The sequence below is a fragment of the Odocoileus virginianus genome, chromosome 33 (assembly GCF_023699985.2).
Source record: "Odocoileus virginianus isolate 20LAN1187 ecotype Illinois chromosome 33, Ovbor_1.2, whole genome shotgun sequence".
Classification (NCBI taxonomy): Eukaryota; Metazoa; Chordata; class Mammalia; order Artiodactyla; family Cervidae; genus Odocoileus; species Odocoileus virginianus.
The window spans coordinates 25595234-25613643 of NC_069706.1; the positions used below are offsets into that span (position 1 = coordinate 25595234).

At 45.9% G+C, this 18410-nt stretch overlaps 1 protein-coding gene across 3 annotated transcripts in view; it reads left to right on the forward strand.

Moving 5' to 3' along the window:
- Window positions 1-379: 379 nt before the first annotated feature.
- The window catches only part of ITGAL (integrin subunit alpha L), a 43470-nt gene continuing 25439 nt past the window's right edge, over window positions 380-18410 (forward strand). For 2 of the 3 annotated variants that reach the window (XM_020901619.2, XM_020901620.2), the window contains exons 1-11: window positions 380-618; window positions 1950-2052; window positions 2787-2878; window positions 2981-3048; window positions 6623-6740; window positions 6865-6995; window positions 7736-7881; window positions 9949-10081; window positions 10241-10391; window positions 15273-15346; window positions 15427-15559. In XM_020901619.2, coding sequence (XP_020757278.2) covers window positions 564-618; window positions 1950-2052; window positions 2787-2878; window positions 2981-3048; window positions 6623-6740; window positions 6865-6995; window positions 7736-7881; window positions 9949-10081; window positions 10241-10391; window positions 15273-15346; window positions 15427-15559 — 1204 coding nt within the window. In that variant the 5' untranslated portion in view covers window positions 380-563. Of the gene's footprint in view, window positions 619-907; window positions 1000-1949; window positions 2053-2786; window positions 2879-2980; window positions 3049-6622; window positions 6741-6864; window positions 6996-7735; window positions 7882-9948; window positions 10082-10240; window positions 10392-15272; window positions 15347-15426; window positions 15560-18410 lie in introns of those variants that run through there. The other variant, XM_070461200.1, reaches the window with a different exon arrangement.

Genomic DNA, 18410 nt, shown 5'->3' on the forward strand with positions numbered 1-18410 from the left:
TTTTTTAGACTCAAAATGAATGATTAAATACACTGTTCTCTAACTTGCTTTTTTTTTTCTTCAACAGTGCATCTTTCAGTGTCAAGGGAAAGCTATCTCATCCTTTTCCCCCCACCCCCATCTTATTTTTTTCTTTCCTTCTTCTTTTTTGTGGCTACATAGCATTCCATGACGGTTGTACCACAGTTATCTGACCAATCTTCCCCTGAGCTTTAACGAATCTTAAGTTCTTGTGTTGGTGAAGGACAGAGACACCGCAGCTGTTGGGCAGCACCACTGTGCTGTCTTCCCCAGGATAATATAAAAATGCAAGAGGCACAGGAAGTGTCTAACCTGCTGAGCACTTCCTCTCTGAAGCCCATGATGCGGTTTCACAACCAGCCTAGGCACAACCCTCTCTCCCCCGGACTCTGTCACCAGCCTGGCGCCTCTGTGAGAAAGTTCCACTGCAAGGCTCCCTGGGGCTTTATCATTTCCCTCTTTCACCCAGTCCGGGTTGCCGGTAAATCCCAAGAGCCCTCTGAGACTATACCTGGGCTGGCTCCCTCCAGCCGGCTTGAAAGATGAATTCCTGCATCATCGTGATGAGGTTGCTGCTGTCTGGGCCTTTTCTGTTTGGTAGGCAAGGGAGATGGGGAGGGGAAGGGGCATGCCTCTGTGCTGAGGGAAACAACAGGACTTTGTAGAGTAAATGAGCAGCTGATTTAAGGGTGGCATGGGCCATAGGTAATGCGGGGGCCAGGGGAATCCTGGAGAGAGGGGAAGGAAAACAAAGAAAGTCAGACAAACAAACTACGGGCAGGATCTGAAGATATTTTCAGGCAAAAGAGGGAGAAAAAGGTCACAGCAGTGAGAGACGGGGGAGGGGCCCTTAAAAAGGGGATGTGCCTGCGAGCTAAGTCGCTTCAGTTGTGTCCAACTTTGTGTGACCCTTGGAGAGGGAAATGGCAACCCACTCCAGTACTCTTGCCTGGAAAATCCCATGGACAGAGGAGACTGGTGAGTTACAGTCCATGGGGCCCCAAGGAGTTGGACACAACTTAGCGACTTCACTTTTTCACTTTTGTGCGACCCTATGGACTGTAGCCCGCCAGGCTCCTCTGTCCATGGGATTCTCCAGGCAAGGATACTGGAGTGGGGTGCCATGCTTTTGGGGGGAATGGTTAATGCATACATGGGTCTGGCCTAAGATCTGGTTCTATGCATGTTTCTACCTCTGATCGTCATCTTGGACGAGTCCCTTCCCTCTTTCTGGGGCTCAGTTTCTTCATCTGAGTAAATGAGGCCAGCATCTCTGACATCTTAAGACATGTGGAATAAGCCCAAGCCCAAGGAAAGCAGGGCTGATAAAGGATAGTTTGGGGCCTTTCAGATAACACCAAGGATCACTGAGGTTGGGGAGGTGATAGCGGAATTTGAGATCTAATGGTTGGCAGAGACTGGTCCATGGGGGTGGGGGAAGTTAGGGAGCGTTACCTGAGCAAGGAGGCAGCCTCACAGAATCAGGGGATCTCCAACTTTCACAGCGAGGAAGCCTGAGGCTAATGATCTGAGTTTTCAGGGCGACTGAGCCCCATGTCCCAGGGAGAAGTGGGTGTGTGAGGAGATGCAAACCCTTGCAGCAGCCCCATCGCCACGGGGGCCCCTTCAGATTGCTCCTGTCTTAGGCACCACCGTCTCCTCATCCTTCCTTTGCTGAGAGGCCGGTCGGAAGTTGTGTGTCCTTTAGAGCTCTGGGTAGCAGGAATCGCTGCTTCCATATGTCCGGCAGTCCGGGCCCCCAGGAGAGGTCTAGGAGGGCAGTTTCTAGTCCTGCCCTAGGCGTGGGAGGCCTGACCACACTGGGGGCGTGTGGGTGGTGGCTGATCAGCGCCCGCCACTGTGGGGGCTTATGAGGTGAGGAGGAGCCCCTGGTCGGAAGTGGCTGACCTTCTTCTGGTCTCTCTCAGCCCCAGCCTGGAGCTACAACCTGGATGTTCGACATGTGCAAAACTTCTCCTTCCCCCTTGCCGGGAGGCATTTTGGGTACCGCGTTCTGCAAGTTGGAAGCAGGTGAGCTGTTGCCGCAGGCCCTCCCTGCCCTGACCAGGACCTTCCTGTTTCGAGGAGTTCGTGTTGGGATCCAAGCAAGGCCATCCAATTGTAGGATGAGAACCATCCATCGTTAAAGAAACCCGGGACTTCCTGGTGGTCCAGTGGTTAGGACCCCAGGCTTCCACTTCAGGGGGCAGAGTTCAATCCCTGGTCAGGGAAGTAAGATCCCACATGGCAGTGTGAAAAATGGAAAAAAAAAAAAAAAAAAAGCCCTATAAGTGCTTAAATAGGAGGGAATACATATGACAACCCCTAAAATGCTTTGCCACACTTTCTCAATTTCAGACTCTCTCCCAAACTAGACAGTGAACTCCTTCAAGGCTGAGATTTTGTTTCTCTCTCAAATCCCCTCTCTATCTCTAGTACATAGCACATAGCAGGTAAGCCATATATGACTTTTGAATTGATTGTTGATTGAATGAAACCACAATGTCACATTCTGGCAGATCATTCTCTGGGCCTGTTTTTCTGTACTGTCAATGGAAAAGATCCTTAACTTTCTAGAATTCTGGCATATTGGATTATTTTTCTGGGATCCAATAAGGAAGAGATGGGAGCTTAGCATCCACCTGGATAGGGAGTGGCTGAATTGCTTCCAGAAAACTTTTGGGAGATTTGAACCCCCTTAATAGGTCAGAGTGGTTGGGTGAAGACCTGGGCAACTCCATCTCACAGGTGGAATTTCATATCAGGGTTGTCGTGGGAGCTCCAAGTGAAGGGAACAGCAGGGGAAACCTGTATCAATGCCAGCCAGAAACTGGAGAATGTCTGCAAGTCACACTGAGTGAGTAACTGGTTTGGGAGGAATGTGCTCAGGAAATTGAGGCTGGCCCCATCACACCTGCATTGCTTAAGTTTCTCCAGGTGAATCTTCTGGTGCCCACAGGTTCCAACTATACCTCCAAGTACTTGGGAATGACCTTGGCGACAGACCCCACAAGTGGCAACGTTTTGGTAAGATTTTTGTATAGTGTGATGTCAGCACCTATGAAGCTTTTGCTAGGAAAGGGAGACAAAAGAAAGAAAAAAGTGAATTAAAGATCCTATACAGATGAATGAAGAAAACGTGGTACATACATACACTGGAATATTGGTGTTGTTTAGTCTCTACGTCGTGTCTGACTCTTTGCGGCCCCATGGACTGTAGCCCACCAGGCTCCTCTGTTCATGGGATTCTCCAGGCAAGAATACTGGAATGGGTTGCCATTTCTTCTTCCAGAGGATCTTCCTGATCCAGGGACCAAACCCAAGTCTCCTGCATTGCAGGTGGATTCTCTACCATTGAGCCACTGGGGAAACCCTACAATGGAGTATTACTTAGCCATAAGAAGGGACGAAACTGGGTCATTTGTAGAGATGTGGGTGGATCTAGAGTCTGCATGCAGGGTGAAGTAAATCAGAAAAAGAAAAACAAATATCATATATTAACACATGTATGTGGAATCTAGAGAAGTGATATAGATGAACCCATTTGCAGGTCAGAAATAGAGACGCAGACAGAGAGAATGGATGTGTGGACACAATTGGAGAGGGGAGGGTGGACGAATTGGGAGATTAGAATGGACACATATACACTGTCGTGTGTAGAACACATAGCTAGTGGGAAGCTTTTGTACAGCACAGGGAGTTAAGCTCAGTGCTCTGTGATGACCTAGAGGAGTGAGATGAGGGGAGTGGGAGGGAGGTCCAAGAGGTCCATGTATACGTAGAGCTGATTCACTTTGTTGTACAGAAGAAATTAACATAACACTGTAAAGCAAATATTTGTGAAGTCACTCAGTCGTATCCGACTCTTTGCCACCCCGTGGACTGTAGCCCACCAGGCTCCTCCCTCCATGGGATTCTCCAGGCAAGAATACTGGAGTGGGTTGCCATTTCCTTCTCCAGTGGATCTTCCCAACCCAGGGATCGAACACAGGTCTCCCACATTGCAGGCAGATGCTTTAACCTCTGAGCCACCAGGGAAGCTCAAAATATTCTTCCATTAAAAAAAAAAAGATCCTATGGAAGATTAAAGGCACCAGAGAGATTTGGATTCAGTTAGCATTTATTGAGACCCAACTATCAGCTCTTTTTAAGACCTTAGCTACCTCAGTTGTTTTTTTTTTTCCCAAATGTGAAATATCTGTGACCATTCATACACAAGATGACTTATGGTGGTACACAACTTTAATGTTTTATTTATTTATTTATTTTTATTTTTTCATATTTCCTCTGTGCTCGCACATACATAACCTCCCCCATTATCAACATCACTCACCAGAGTGGTACTTTTTTCGTTAAACCAAAGTGAACCTACATGGACACATCATAATCACCCAAAGTCCATAGTTTACCTTCGGGTTCACTATTGGTGTTATACACTCTTTGAGTTTGGAGAAACATATAATGATATATATCCATATAGTATCAGAGTATATTCAATACCCTAAAAATTCTATGTCTGTGTGTTAGTCGCCCAGTTGTGTCTGATCTTAGTGACCCCATGGACTGTAGCCTGCCAGGCACCTCTGTCTGTGGGATTTCCCAGGCAAGAACGCTGGAGTGGGTTGCCATTTCCTTCTCCAAACTTTAATGTTTTAATAGTCATACATTGATTTAATGGTTTATTAGAAAAAATATACAACAAGTCCCTCTAATTCATGATTTCTTGGATTGCATTGCTTAGGATGAGGCTAAAGTTTTAAAAACTACATTTTAAGCAACAAAGTCCTGTTTTTTTTGTTTTGTTTTTAATTCTGTTGAAGTCTAGCTGATTTACAATGTTGTGTTAATTTGTGCTGTACAACATAGTGACTCAGTTATACATGGTTTTTCATATTCTTTTCTTTATGGCTTATGACAAGATATTGGATATAGTTTCCTGTGCTATACAGTAGGACCTTGTTGTTTATCCTATGTATAATATACATTATATAGGATAACTATATATAATAGTTTGCATTTGCTAATCCCAAACTCCCAATCCTTTCCTCCCCTATCTCTTCTCTCCCAACAATGTCCTATTATATAACACAAGGAACTATATTCAATATCTTGTCACAAGCCATAATGGAAAAGAATATGAAAAAGAATGCATATATATATATTTATGTAACTGAATCACTTTGCTGTACTCTAGAAACTAACCCAACATTGTAAATCAACTGCACCTCAATTTTTAAAAAAATAAATTTTAATTAAATGAAATATTAAATAAATAATAGTATGTATGATATGCCCATATGGCAGAAATTGTGAATTCATACACAAATGCGTTTGAGAAACCCTGCGATATCTCTTCCAATCCTTAGGACAGAGGTGAGATAGGGATCAGTATACACATTTCACACAGGAAGAAACAGGACCTAAAGGGTAAAAGACTTTATCAAGATCACACGGTTTTAAAGAGGCAGAGCCAGGATTTGAATCAAATTGCTGTCTGAGCTGGAATCCATTGTTCTTCACAATTCGTCTCAGCAGTATCCTTCTGACCCAGATGTAGGAGAGACAGAAGGTTAAGTGAGTGAAGTAAAGGGCTGGCTGAAAAGTTCCTTTGGGTTCAGTATGGAAAAATCCAAACAAACATTTTGGCCAACCCAATATTTATCCCGTATTTAACTGGAGTTTGGTTACTTAACTATGATTACACGCCAGGCACTGTACTGGGTTCTGATGGGGGAAATGGGAATGAGATACAAAGATGACTATGACACGAGCCAGACCTTTCAAAAATTACAGTCTGGCAGGAAAGATAGTCATCAAAAAGGAAGCAGCATTGAAGATTCTAGGAATAGAGAGTCATTAGATTTGGTGTAAACACAGAATGTGTCATTGGGAATAGAAACAGATGGGCCTGGAAATGTACATTAGTACAACATGAATGCCAAACTAAGGAGTTTAGATTTCATCCTGGAGGCAGCAAGCATCCACTGGCATATAGCATTGGTAGTAAGGATGAAGAGACTGATACAAGAGACCTGGAGGCTGAACTACCTTGCCTTGGTAACCAGTTGGATATAAGGAATGAGAGTCGAGGGATAATGATGCTAAAGGGCAACGTAGATTTGGTATTTCTGTTTGATGGCCCAAGAAGCTTGCAGCAAGATGAATTTCAGAAGATTATGGACTTCATGAAAGATGTGATGGTTTTTGTTATTGGTTGATGATGCGCAAAAGACACACAGCAAGAGGAAGCCCCAACCCGTTTTATTTTTTAATAATTTAATTAATTTATTATTATTATTATTATTATTGCTGTGCTGAGTCTTCATTGCTGAGTGGGCTACTCTCCAGTTGTAGCGTGCAGGCTTTTCACTACAGCACCTTTTCTTGTTGCAGAGTACAGGCTCTTCAGTAGTTTCGGCTCCTGGGCTCTAGATCACAGGCTCAATATTGTGGCACATGGCTTAGTTACTCTGAGGCATGTGAGGTCTCCCCGGATCAGGGATTGAACCCGTGTCTCCTGCATTGGCTAGTGGATTTTTTATCACCCGGAGCCACCAGGGAAGTCCACCTCAACCTTTTTGAAACTCTTTGCTTCCTTCAGGCCTGTGATCCTGGACTGTCTCGAACATGTGACCAGAACATCTATCTAAGTGGTCTGTGTTACCTCATCCTCCAGAACCTGAGGGGTCCGGTGCTGCAAGGGCACCCTGGTTATCAGGGTAAGGAGTGGGGGGCCCAGAAGGGAGCAATACCTCCAAGTGGCTGCCCTTTCATGGGAACGAGCATGGGCAGGCCAACCCCTGGAGACCCTTTACCAAGTCCCTCCGTGTCTGACCTCTGTAGAATGTATAAAGGGCAACGTAGACTTGGTATTTCTGTTTGATGGCTCAAGGAGCTTGCAGCAAGATGAATTTGAGAAAATTGTGGACTTCATGAAGGATGTGATGAAGAAACTCAGCAACTCTTCCTACCAGGTAAATATAGTAGTTAGGATTCCTGGTGGTAGGCAATAGCTACCTAAAGGCATAAGGAGAAAATCTAGTATTAATCCAATGTGTCTCTATAACCTAAGGGCATGATTATTACTGGACCTTTGCTTCCAGAATTCTCCCTAATTCCTATTTCTGTTTCATGTTGGCTCTTGCTTCCCTCTTCTCTTTCTTTCTGTTTCTCTCTGCAGACTGGCTCTCAGCTTCTGTGGATCATGTGGGCTGGTGGAAAGTGCCCAAGGTCACATGTTCCAGTTGCAGGAGGGCTGTTGGGTTTTTTTTATTTTTTAAATCATCTTCTCAAGCAACTCCTCCCTCTGTAAATTCCAGTTTCACACAGGAAAGATTTTGACTGGCCTTGCCTCAGTACAGTGGCCAACTTCGGCCCAGTTAGTTGTATCCAGTTTAGCAGGGTCATATTCATACTTAGCAGAAATACGACTGCTAGGAAAACTATCTCTGTTGGTGAGGTGGGCACACCCAGAGAACCGGAGCCCAGCAGACAGCATTCTCTAAGGGATTCAAATGTATTTATTTCTGTGTTTGTTTATATACAACCTCATTTTCTTCTTCTTTTTTTTAAAATACAGCCTCATTTTCAAAAGAACGATTTGAGGCAGGAATGTGGAGTTGGGTTGCCCAGGTCTTGGATAAGAAGTTGAGATTGGAGCAGATAAGTGGGAAGGGCTGTGTAAAGAGTTTCATGTCTTCCTTCTTTTTTCTAGTTTGCAGCCGTTCAGTTTTCTACAGATTTCAAAACAGAATTTACTTTCTTGGATTACATTAGACAGAAGGACCCTGACTCTCTGTTGGCTGGAGTCAAACACATGCGTCTGTTGACCAACACCTTTGGTGCCATCAACTATGTCGCGTGAGTTCCCTTTTGGGAAAGATCCCATCCATTGGTTGGTCTGCGTATTACTAGCTTCTTCAGGTTGCAAGGTGTAGGAACTCGACTGGTAGATCCAGCAAGGGAACAGGTTATTGTAAGAATTCAAGTGGGGCAATTTGAGTTCAGGTCCTTTTATTTATTTATTTTTAGTTGAATGATAATTGCTTTACAATGTCGTGTTGGTTTCTGGCAGACAGCAACGTGAATCAGCCATAAGTATATACACATTCCCTCCCTCTTGAACCTCACTCCCACCTCCCACCCCATCCCACCTCTCTAGGTCCTCACAGAGCACTGAGCTGAGCTCCCTGAGTTATACAGTAACTTCCTAGTAGCTATTTGTTTTATATATAGTAATGTATATGTTTCAATGTTGCTCTCACAATCTTTTTTTACCAAAAAAATTTACTTATTTTTGGCCGTGTCAGGTGTTAGTTGTTGCATGTGGGATCTAGTTCCCTGACCAGGGATCAAACCTGGGCCCCCTGCACTGGGAGCTCAGAGTCTAGGCCACCTGACCACCAGGGAAGTCTCTCATTGGTGATTTTGGACAGAGGAGTGATAATCTGACTTATGTTTTTAAAAGGATCCCTCCAGATGTTTTGAAAGAACAGCATGTATATTATTTATAGTGAAACAGATCACCAGCCCAGGTGGGATACATGAGACAAGTGCTCGGGCCTGGTACACTGGGAAGACCCAGAGGAATTGGGTGGAGAGGGAGGTGGGAGGGGGGACTGGGATGGGGAATACATGTAACTCCATGGCTGATTTATGTCAATGTATGACAAAACCCACTGAAATGTTGTGAAGTAATTAGCCTCCAACTAACAAAAATAAATGGAAAAAATAAAATAAAAGGATCCCTCCAGCTGCAGAGTTGTGATCAGACTGTGGAAGGGGCAAGGGTGGAAGCAGGGAGGCCAGTTTGCAGGCTCTCGAACAATCCAGAAGAGAGATGATGGTGACTTAAACCAGGGCGGGAATCCTTGAACAGGATCCATGATAGGCCGTGTCCAGGTGGATGGAAGCTGGGGAAACATTTACATCCAAGATAGAACCAGAGATATTGGCGGCAAGTGGTTTTGATCCAGCCCACCCATCAGGTTCTGCTGTCTTTGGCAGCTTGCAAGTGTTAATAGCTCTCCCATTCTCCCCTCATATCTCTTCACCTCACACTGTGGCCTCTCCAGGTGACTTTCCACTTCTGTGCCTAAAGCAGATCATGCCCTAAGTCAGGGATGGTGGGATGGCCACTCTTGGATAAATTGTCTATCTTTGGTTAGCTGTGGGGTGAGGAGAGGAGGATGGTTCAGATAGAGTGGTTGTCCCAGGGGAAGTTGTGGGCAGCCTGTCTTGCTTCAGAAGGAGGCTGTGGGCAGGGCAGGAATTTGCAGCCTGGACCTGTCCAGAATTTAGTCCTCCCCTCTTTCTCTTCTGTCACATGACTGAGCACCTACTCTGAGTCAGGAGCCAGAGATACAGCAGCAAAACAAACATGGCTCTTTCCTCAGGAGGCCATGCTTTGTGGGGGAAATTGATGTGGAAACAAGTCTCTTTGATTCCCCAGGAAACTTGCTGTTGCAGAGATGTACAGGCAGCCTGGTGATGGTCGGGGATGCAGAGGTGGTGTTGAATGAGCTTTCTCCAAAAGAGGGCCTTTCCAGTGTTCTTTGGCTGTGGAACCCATCCTTCCACTGGAATCTCACCTAGATCACCAGCATATCTAACCGATTAAAGGGCAGTTGCCATGTGGTTGAAATGGGGAGTAGGAAGCCCAGAGTCTCACCTCACTGCCCACAGTCTCTGGGACAACCTTGTGTTTACCTAGAATTCAGTTGAAGACCACTGGTCCAGGAGGAGAGATATGGCAACCTGGGCTGAGGAAGGAGGCTCAGAAGAGAGCTTTTGAGAGCTGGAAATAGCTGCCTGGGGATTGTGAAGAGGGATTTGTCATCATCAGCAGGGCAGTAACTTAACATGGTGAGGCGGAGCCTCAGAGGATTTGGGCCGGAGTCTCTTACATCCCCCTCTTCCTTGGTACAGGAAAGAAGTGTTCCGGCAAGAGCTGGGGGCCCGGCCAGATGCCACCAAAGTGCTTATCATCATCACTGATGGGGAAGCCACTGACGAACACAACATTGATGCGGCCAAAGACATCATCCGCTACATCATTGGGGTATGGGCCCCAGGTCCCTGCTACTTCTTAGGACCTGTCTTCCCTCTCCTATTCTTGAACCCCACTCCCTTTCTCCCTGGGGCCAGGGTCTTGTGATAATAGTAGAAAATTGTTTTGCAAGTCTGGAGATGCCAGCTCTACACTCTTCATTTCTTCCAGATTGGAAAGAATTTTCAGACCAAGGAAAGTCAGGAGGCGCTCCATCAGTTTGCCTCCAAACCTGCGGAGGAGTTTGTAAAGATCCTGGACACATTTGAGAAGCTGAAAGATCTATTCACTGAACTGCAAAAAAAGATCTATGCCATTGAGGGTGAGTAGCAGACCCTGGGAGAGAGGGTTTGGGGGTTGTATAGAGAACCTCACCTAGGACGTTAGATTTGAGACACGTGGAATAATAATCACGGGCACTCACAAAGCATGCGTCACTGTGCTAAGAGTTCTCTGGATAAAAGACCTCAGGTCGGAACTTAGGGAAGGGTGATATCGGAGCAGTCTCTATTTCCCTCTGAAGTTCTGTCTTCCTCTTGAAGCTCAGCCTGGTCCAGGACAGGGTTCCGAGCTGACCTGTGTCTTATTGGTGTCAGCTGTGTCCTGTAGAATGACTATAATTTTTTCCATCACTCAGCTCCCTCACTGTCTTTCATCCTGGGCTTCAAATTATTTGAGATGGGCAAGCAGGTAGGGGCCGTGGGCAAGGAGCCCACAGGCCCTCTTTCTTGGCCCAGAGTAAGAGAAGGTTTGGTTGTACTTGTCAGACGGAGCACTGCCTATGGGAGAGTATTTCCCCAAGTGGGCTAGTCTGCTAAAAGATACATGATTCCCCCAGGAAGCCTCTTCGCTTAGGACACAGCCTTGGTGCTCACATCATGTGAAGAGGCAATGTGTTATATATAATGGGACCAAGCAGAATTCACTCTGCATGTGCTATGTAACCTTAGGCAGGTCACTTTCCGTCTCTGAGGCTCGTTGCTCTGTCAAATGGGGATAGTAATAGCTATCTCAGAAGGTGGTAAAGTTTAACCACTGTATTCGTTTCCTAGGGCTACTGCACCAAAAATGAGGGGGCTTAAAGCAAGAGAAATGTTTTGTCTTGCAGTTCTGGAGCCTAGAAATCAATACTCATGAGCTTGACAGGGCCGTGCTCCTTGGGATGGTTTTGGAGAGGATCCTTCCCTGCCTCTTTTTTTTTAAAGTTAAATAATCAATTAATTTGGCTGTGCTGGGTCTTAGTTGAGGCACACAGTATCTCTGATCTTCATTGGGGCACACAGGATCTTTAGTTGCAGCATGTGGGGTCTAGTTCCCTGACCAGGGGTCAAACCGTGTCCCCTTGCATTGAAAGTGTGGAGTCTTAGCCACTAGCCCCTCCCCACCTCTTTTAACTTCCGGTGTTTGCTAACATTCCTTGGCATTCCTTGACTTGTAGCTGCATCATTCTAGTTGCCTGGCTGTCTTCTCCCGGTGTGTCTACCCATTATCTTTTCTCCGTGTCTGTCCTTCTGTGTCCAAATTGCCCCTCTAATAAGGACACCAGTCATATTGGATCAGGGCCCACCCTAATGACCTTGTTTTAACACATCATAAGCTAAAGCCTGTGGCTGGCAATTTGTTATGAGAGGGAATATTGAAACACTCCTGTCAATAATGTCTGAGTAACAGAAGATGTATAACTATGTCTCTGGTCAGTAAGTTGTTAACTTGATTACCTCTGTAAAGACCCTGTTTTCAAGTATGTTCACATTCTGAGGTACTAAGGGTTAAGACTTCAATATATTTTCTTTAGGGTACACAGTTCAAGCCTAATGACTGTTTAGAAAGTGCTCAGTAGCTTGTAGGCTCTAAGTAAGTCATAGCTCTTATCTTCTATCCCCCCTGTCCTCACTCATCCTTCAGATCATAGTTTAAATGTCATCTTCTCTGATACTTTCTCATTGATCCCAAGTCTGGGATCCCGTGTGCTGCTTTAACCACTGTCTGTTTGTTCCCCATCACACCCCTGTGATATACATTGTATTAGAACTCTCTATTAGGACTTCTCTGGGGGGGCCAGTGGTTAAGACTTCGAGCTTCCACTGCAGGAGGCATAAGTCTGATGTCTGGTCAGGGAAGTTCAAGTTTGTTAATTCTAGCCATGGAGTCACAAATATATTGAGGGCTTCCCTGATGGCTCAGTGGTAAAGAATCTGCCTGCCAATGCAGGAGACAGGTTTGATCCCTGGTCTGGGAAGATCCCACATACCACGGAGCCCATGCTCCACAACTATTGAACCAGTGCTCCAGAGCCTGGCAGCCACAACTACTGAAACCTAAGTGCCCAAGAGCCCAAGCTTTGCAACAGTGAGAAGCATCACAACTAGAGAAAGCCTGCACAACAATGAAGACCCAGCACAGCCAAAAATAAATAAATACATTAAAAAAAAGAGTACATTGGAAAATCATTGGTGAAAGTGCAACGACCATACTTCAATTAAAAAACAAACAAATAGGAACTTCCTTGTGGGTCCAGTGACTTAAACTCTGTGCTTCAAATGCAGGGGGCCCAGGTTTAATCAGGGAATATGCTGCAGCTAAGAGTTTGCATGCCACAGCTAAGACCCGGCACAGCCAAATAAATAAAAATTTAAAACACAAAAACTTGGACTGAAAAAAATTGAAAGAGAGAAAGAACTCTCTATTAGATGTCTGTCTCCCACACTATACTGAGATGTCTATCTCAGCAAGTATTGTGCCTGCTTTTCCACCACTGTATTCCTGGCACCAAATATTTAGTGACTGTAAATATTTCTTCAGTGAATGAACACATCTTCATAATAATGGCTATGGTTCTTGAAAACTTATAGGTCACAGGCCCTTTATCTGTATCACTGAATCCATTCTTCTTAGTATCCTTGCCAGGCTGGTGGTATTATTTTCATTTTATTGATTAATGCTGGCAGCAACCATGGAGCAGGCACTGTGAATCAGACTCTCAGGGATAGTGTCAACACAGAACTCATGTTCAGGTTGAATAAAGAAAGGGGGCTTTCCTGGTGGTCCAGTGGTTGAAAGTCCTCCTGCCAATGCAGGGGACATGCATTCAATCCCTTATCCAGTAGGATCCCACAGGCGCTGCACCCCAGAGTCCAAGCATTCTAGAGCCTGTGCTCTGTAACAGAAGAGGCCACTGTAATGAGAAGCCCATTCGTGGCAACTAGAGAAAGCCCTTAAGACCCAGCACAGCCAAAACCAAATAAATACAAAGAAAGATAGTAAGATGGGAAAACAATGGAAACAGTGAGAGACTTTATTTTGGGGGGCTCCAAAATCGCTGCAGATGGTGACTTCAGCCATGAAATTAAAAGACACTTGCTCCTTGGAAGAAAAGCTATAGCCAACCTGCTGCTGCTGCTGCTGCTAAGTCTCTTCAGTCGTGTCTGACTCTGTGCAACCCCATAGATGGAAACCCACCAGGCTCCCCCATCCCTGGGATTCTCCCAGCAAGAACACTGGAGTGGGTTGCCATTTCCTTCTCCAACCTAGACAGCATATTGAAAAGCAGAAACATTACTTTGCCTACAAAGATCCGTCTAGTCAAAGCTATGGTTTTTGCAGTAGTCATGTACGGATGTGAGAGTTGGACTATAAAGAAAGCTGAGTGCCGAAGAGTTGATGCTTTTGAACTGTGATGTTGGAGAAGACTCTTGAGAGTCCCTTGAACTGCAAGGAGATCAAACAAGTCCATCCTAAGGGAAATCAGTCCTGAATATTCATTGGAAGGACTGATGCTGAAGCTGAAACTCCAATACTTTGGTCACCTGATGTGAAGAACCGACTCATTTGACAGGCACTGTAAAGGAAATGAATAAAGAGATAATACAGGTTCAGCTGGAAGAAGCCACATTAAGGAAGCTTTTTAAAGGCCTTTCTGAGATACAGATGTTTTTTGGGGCCACACTGACCAGCTTGTGAGATCTCAGTTCCTCGACCAGAGATTGGACTCAGGTCACAGAGTGAAAGCCTGGAATCCTAACCACTAAGCCACCAGGGAACTCCTATGAGATGCTTTCTATTTTTTTTTTTTTTAATTGAGATAAAATTCACTCAGAGATGAGTTTTGAGTTGAGGCATGAAAAATGAGAATAAGACAGGTATGGGAAGAGAGTGGACAAAGAGGATTATAGTCAGAAACAAGGTCAAGTGCAAAGGCCCAGAGACAGGGCAGAGATGGACATGGAGGAACAGGGGGAAAGGTTGGTGTCATGAATGTGGGGAGTAAGGGACAGAGAGGGTTGGAGAGGAAGGGAGGGCATCCCAGTTCCTCATAACGAGTTTGATTTTTAGTCTTCAGACCAATGCGAAGTTGTGAAGGGCTTTAAGAAAGTGAAAGATGGGATCTGATACACATTAAAAAAAAAAAAAAAGAATTAACTTGCTCTGTGGAAAAAGGCATAGAAAAAGGAAAAAATGAAGTCAAAGGGGCTTCCCTGGCAGTCCAGTAGTGAGGACTCTGTGCTTCCACTGCAGGGGATGTGGGTTCGATGCCTAGTCAGGGAACTAAGATCCCATGTGCCTTGCTGCTGCTGCTGCTAAGTCGCTTCAGTCGCGTCCGACTCTTTGTGACCCCATGGACTGCAGCCTACCAGGCTTCTCCGTCCATGGGATTTTCCAGGCAAGACTACTGGAGTGGGTTGCCATCGCCTCCTCCACCATGTGCCTTGAGGCAGAGTCAAAAAGAAATTAAACAGAACAGAAGGAAAAGGGAAGAATCAAGGTTGATTCCTGGTTTTTAGCATGAGTCACTAGGTGGACAGGAGTGGCATTCATTGAAGAGGCGAAGCCTGAGGAGGAACAGAAATCAAGAGCTGCCTTTTAGATGTGCTAAGTTGGATAACAGAATATCCACATTTGGATCCCGTGGAGACTTAGGGGAGACTCAGGGCATAAGCGGCTTCTCCGTCTGACACTAAAGTCCATGCTCTTGGGAATTCCCTGGTGGTCCAGTGTTTAGGACATGGTGCCCTCCCTGCTAGGGCCCCAGGTTTGATCCCTGGTGGGGGAACTAAAATCCCATAAACTGTGTGACACAGCCCCCCAAAAAGTTCATGCTCTTTCTACCCTGCCTATGGGTAGATGCTGCGTGTTTTTTTCTCAGTCCTTTCATGAGCATCACTGCTCGTTGAGATTCAGTCCATTCTCCCTGCTTCATCCTCAGGCACAAGCAAACAGGACCTGACGTCCTTCAACATGGAGCTGTCCTCCAGTGGGATCAGCGTGGACCTCAGCGAGGTGAGTGATGGGCCTGAGGCAACCAGCAGAGGAAAGTGGCGAGAATGAAGCTGATCCCACTCGTCTCCCGCTCTTGGCAGGGCCATGGCGTTGTGGGGGCCGTTGGAGCAAAGGACTGGGCTGGGGGCTTTCTCGACCTGAAGGCAGACCTGGAGAGCAGTACATTTGTTGGGAATGAACCACTGACAGTAGAATCGAAGGGTGGATATTTGGGTAAGTACTTCTTTTTTTTCTGCTGAGTTCTTTCAGGTTTGGGGAACCAGAGAATCACTCACATTGACTTTCAAAATCATAATGAAAGCAATGAAGCAACAGTATGAAGAAGTTTAGTTAAATATGGTCATAATAGTCTTCATTTTTCTTTAACAACCCCTTGTGTGTGTGTGCATGTTCAGTTGCTCATCATGTCTGACTCTTTGACCCCATGGACTGTAGCCCACCAGGCTGCTCTGTCCATGGGATTTTTCAGGCAAGAATACCAAAGTGGTTTGCCACTTCCTCCTCCAGGGGATCTTCCCGACCCAAAGATGGGATCTGAGTCTCCTGCATTGGCAGGCTGATCCTTTACCCCTGAACTACCAGGGAAGCCCCAAATATGGTCATAACAGTCTTTATTTTTTCCTTAATAACCTCTCACCTAGGTATTAATCACATTTTTATTTTCTGCATCTTATGATGCTTTGACATCTTATGGCCTCGCTAGTCCTGGAGAGACTGGCTCCTCCCAGGGGTAGTTAATTTCTACAGGGAGAAAACTGCTTGCCTGGGAGGAAGCCTTCCATAGGCCAACCAGCCAATCCAGAGCCTGCCCTCTGATCAGTCCTTTATCTAACTTTCATGCACCAGGCTAGTATCAGCCCTGACCTAAATCATCCCTGGCCCAGGTACTAGACAACTGAAGACCTTCCCTATAGCTCAGAGCCTACCATTGTTATTCAAACCACCCAGTCTTGTGTGTGTGTGTGTGTGTGTGTGTGTGTGTGTATGTTAGCCACTCAGTCGTGTATGACTCTGTGACCCCATGGACTATGGCCTGCCAGGTTCTCTGTCCATGGAATTCTCCAGGCAAGAATACTGGAGTGGGTTGCCACTTCCTCCTATAGGGGATCTTCCTGACCCAGGGATCAAACCCAAGTCTCCTGCATTGCGGGCAGATTCTTTACCTTCTGAGCCACCGGGGAGGCCGGACCTCTCTGCTGTCATTCAGTCACACCTGTGCATTAAATCCTGAGTACATTTTACTGTGGCTTCTCTTTTTGCAGAGCATGGGCTCTAGAGAACTCAGGCTGAGTAGTTGTGGTGCACGGACTTTGCTGCCCCATGGCATGTAGGATCTTCTCTGACCAGGGATCGAACCCACGTCGCCTGCATTGGCAGGTGGATTCTTAACCACTGGACCACCAGGAAAGCCCCTGAGTACAGTGTAAAACAATCTAGCTCACTAATAGGAGGACCAGCCACTCCTCTGCAAGGTTTCTTCTTCTAGAATGGTCCAGGAACTCCAGGATTGATTGAGTCTCAAGAGTTCACCAGATGCCAAGCACAGAGGAAATGCATCTGGTCAACCCACAACTGTTGTTGCTTCTTTTTGCCTCGTGATGTCTTGTCCTGCACAGTCCTGGGGATGCTGTTCATCCAAGGTGATGCCAGTCTCAGGAACAGAGGAGTCTTGCCCTTGCACTCAGGGTTATAGCCCTTCTAGTTCATGTTCAACCAGTCTCTAGGCATAAACTGACTTCAAGAGCCCTGGGATAGGACTGCTTCCGGGTCCTACATCCTCATAGATCAAAACCAACACCTTCCTCCCTTCCTCACCTATGACCCTTGCTTAGGGGTGGGCTCAGAACGCAAAGACTATTATTATTAAACTCTCAGAACACAAAGATCTTGTTAAATACTATCTATGGGAAAATTGGTGCTATTCATAACGCATCTACCCTTCTAAGGGAGACTGCCCCCAGTGATTTTTTTCCTTTTCTTTTTTTGACAAGTATTTGTGACAAGTATTCTTATTTTATGAAGGCTTCCCCAGTGGCTCAGTGGTAAAGAATCTCCTTGCAATGCAGGAGCTACAGGAGACGCCAGTTCAATCCCTGGTTCAGGAGATCCCCTGGAGGAGGGCATGGAAACCCACTCCAGTATTCTTGCCTGGGGAATCCCATGGACAGAGGAACCTGGTGGGCTACAGTCCATGGGGTTTCAAAGAGTCAGACACGACTAAAGCGACTTAGCACTCACACATTCTTTTTTTGTGCGAGTATCATGAGCCAGGCACTGTTCTAAGCACGTGACACCTATTAACTTCTTTGACCTCATTTTATCTTCCCAGCAACCCTGTAAGTAGGTATTTTTATTATCTCTATTTTACAGATGAAGAAATTGATCCCAGGAGACTTTATTTATTTCTTTTTTTTTTTTTAGACTAGTCAAGTGCAGTAGTGAGAAGGGGGAAGAGTAGAACGAGGAGTTCGATCTGTAACTGACTGTGAACAGTCAATTGAGATAACTCACTACCTTCGGACCAGCCTATTTATTTCTTTATTTAGGCTGCGCTGAGTCTTCACTACAGCCTGCAGGCTTTCTTGCACTGTGGTGTCTGGGCTCTAGAGCATGTACGCTCACTAGTTGCAGCAGATGGGCAGAGCTGCCCCTCGGCACTTGGGATCTTAGTTCCCCGACCAGGGGTTGAACCCACATCCTCTGCCCTGAAAAGCGGATTCTTAACCACTGGACCACCAGGAAAGTCTCAAGCCCAGGGGATTTTAAATAACTTGTCCAGGGTCACAGAACTAGTAGGGGGAACCCAGGGTCCATGGTTGGTAACCACTTCACTTACCCCACAGCACCTACACTGCTGCCTTCAAAGAGGTTTTCTGTGCTTCAGTATCCAGCTGGCTCTCCGCAGCTGCGGGTTCCATGTTTATGATCCAAGGTTGGTTGAAGCCACAGATTTGAAAGTCGGGGATATCAAGGGCCAATCGTAGGACTTTGAGCGTCTGTGAATTTTGGTATTAGGGCAAGTCCTAGAACCAACCCACTGTGGATTCCTAGGGACAACTGTACT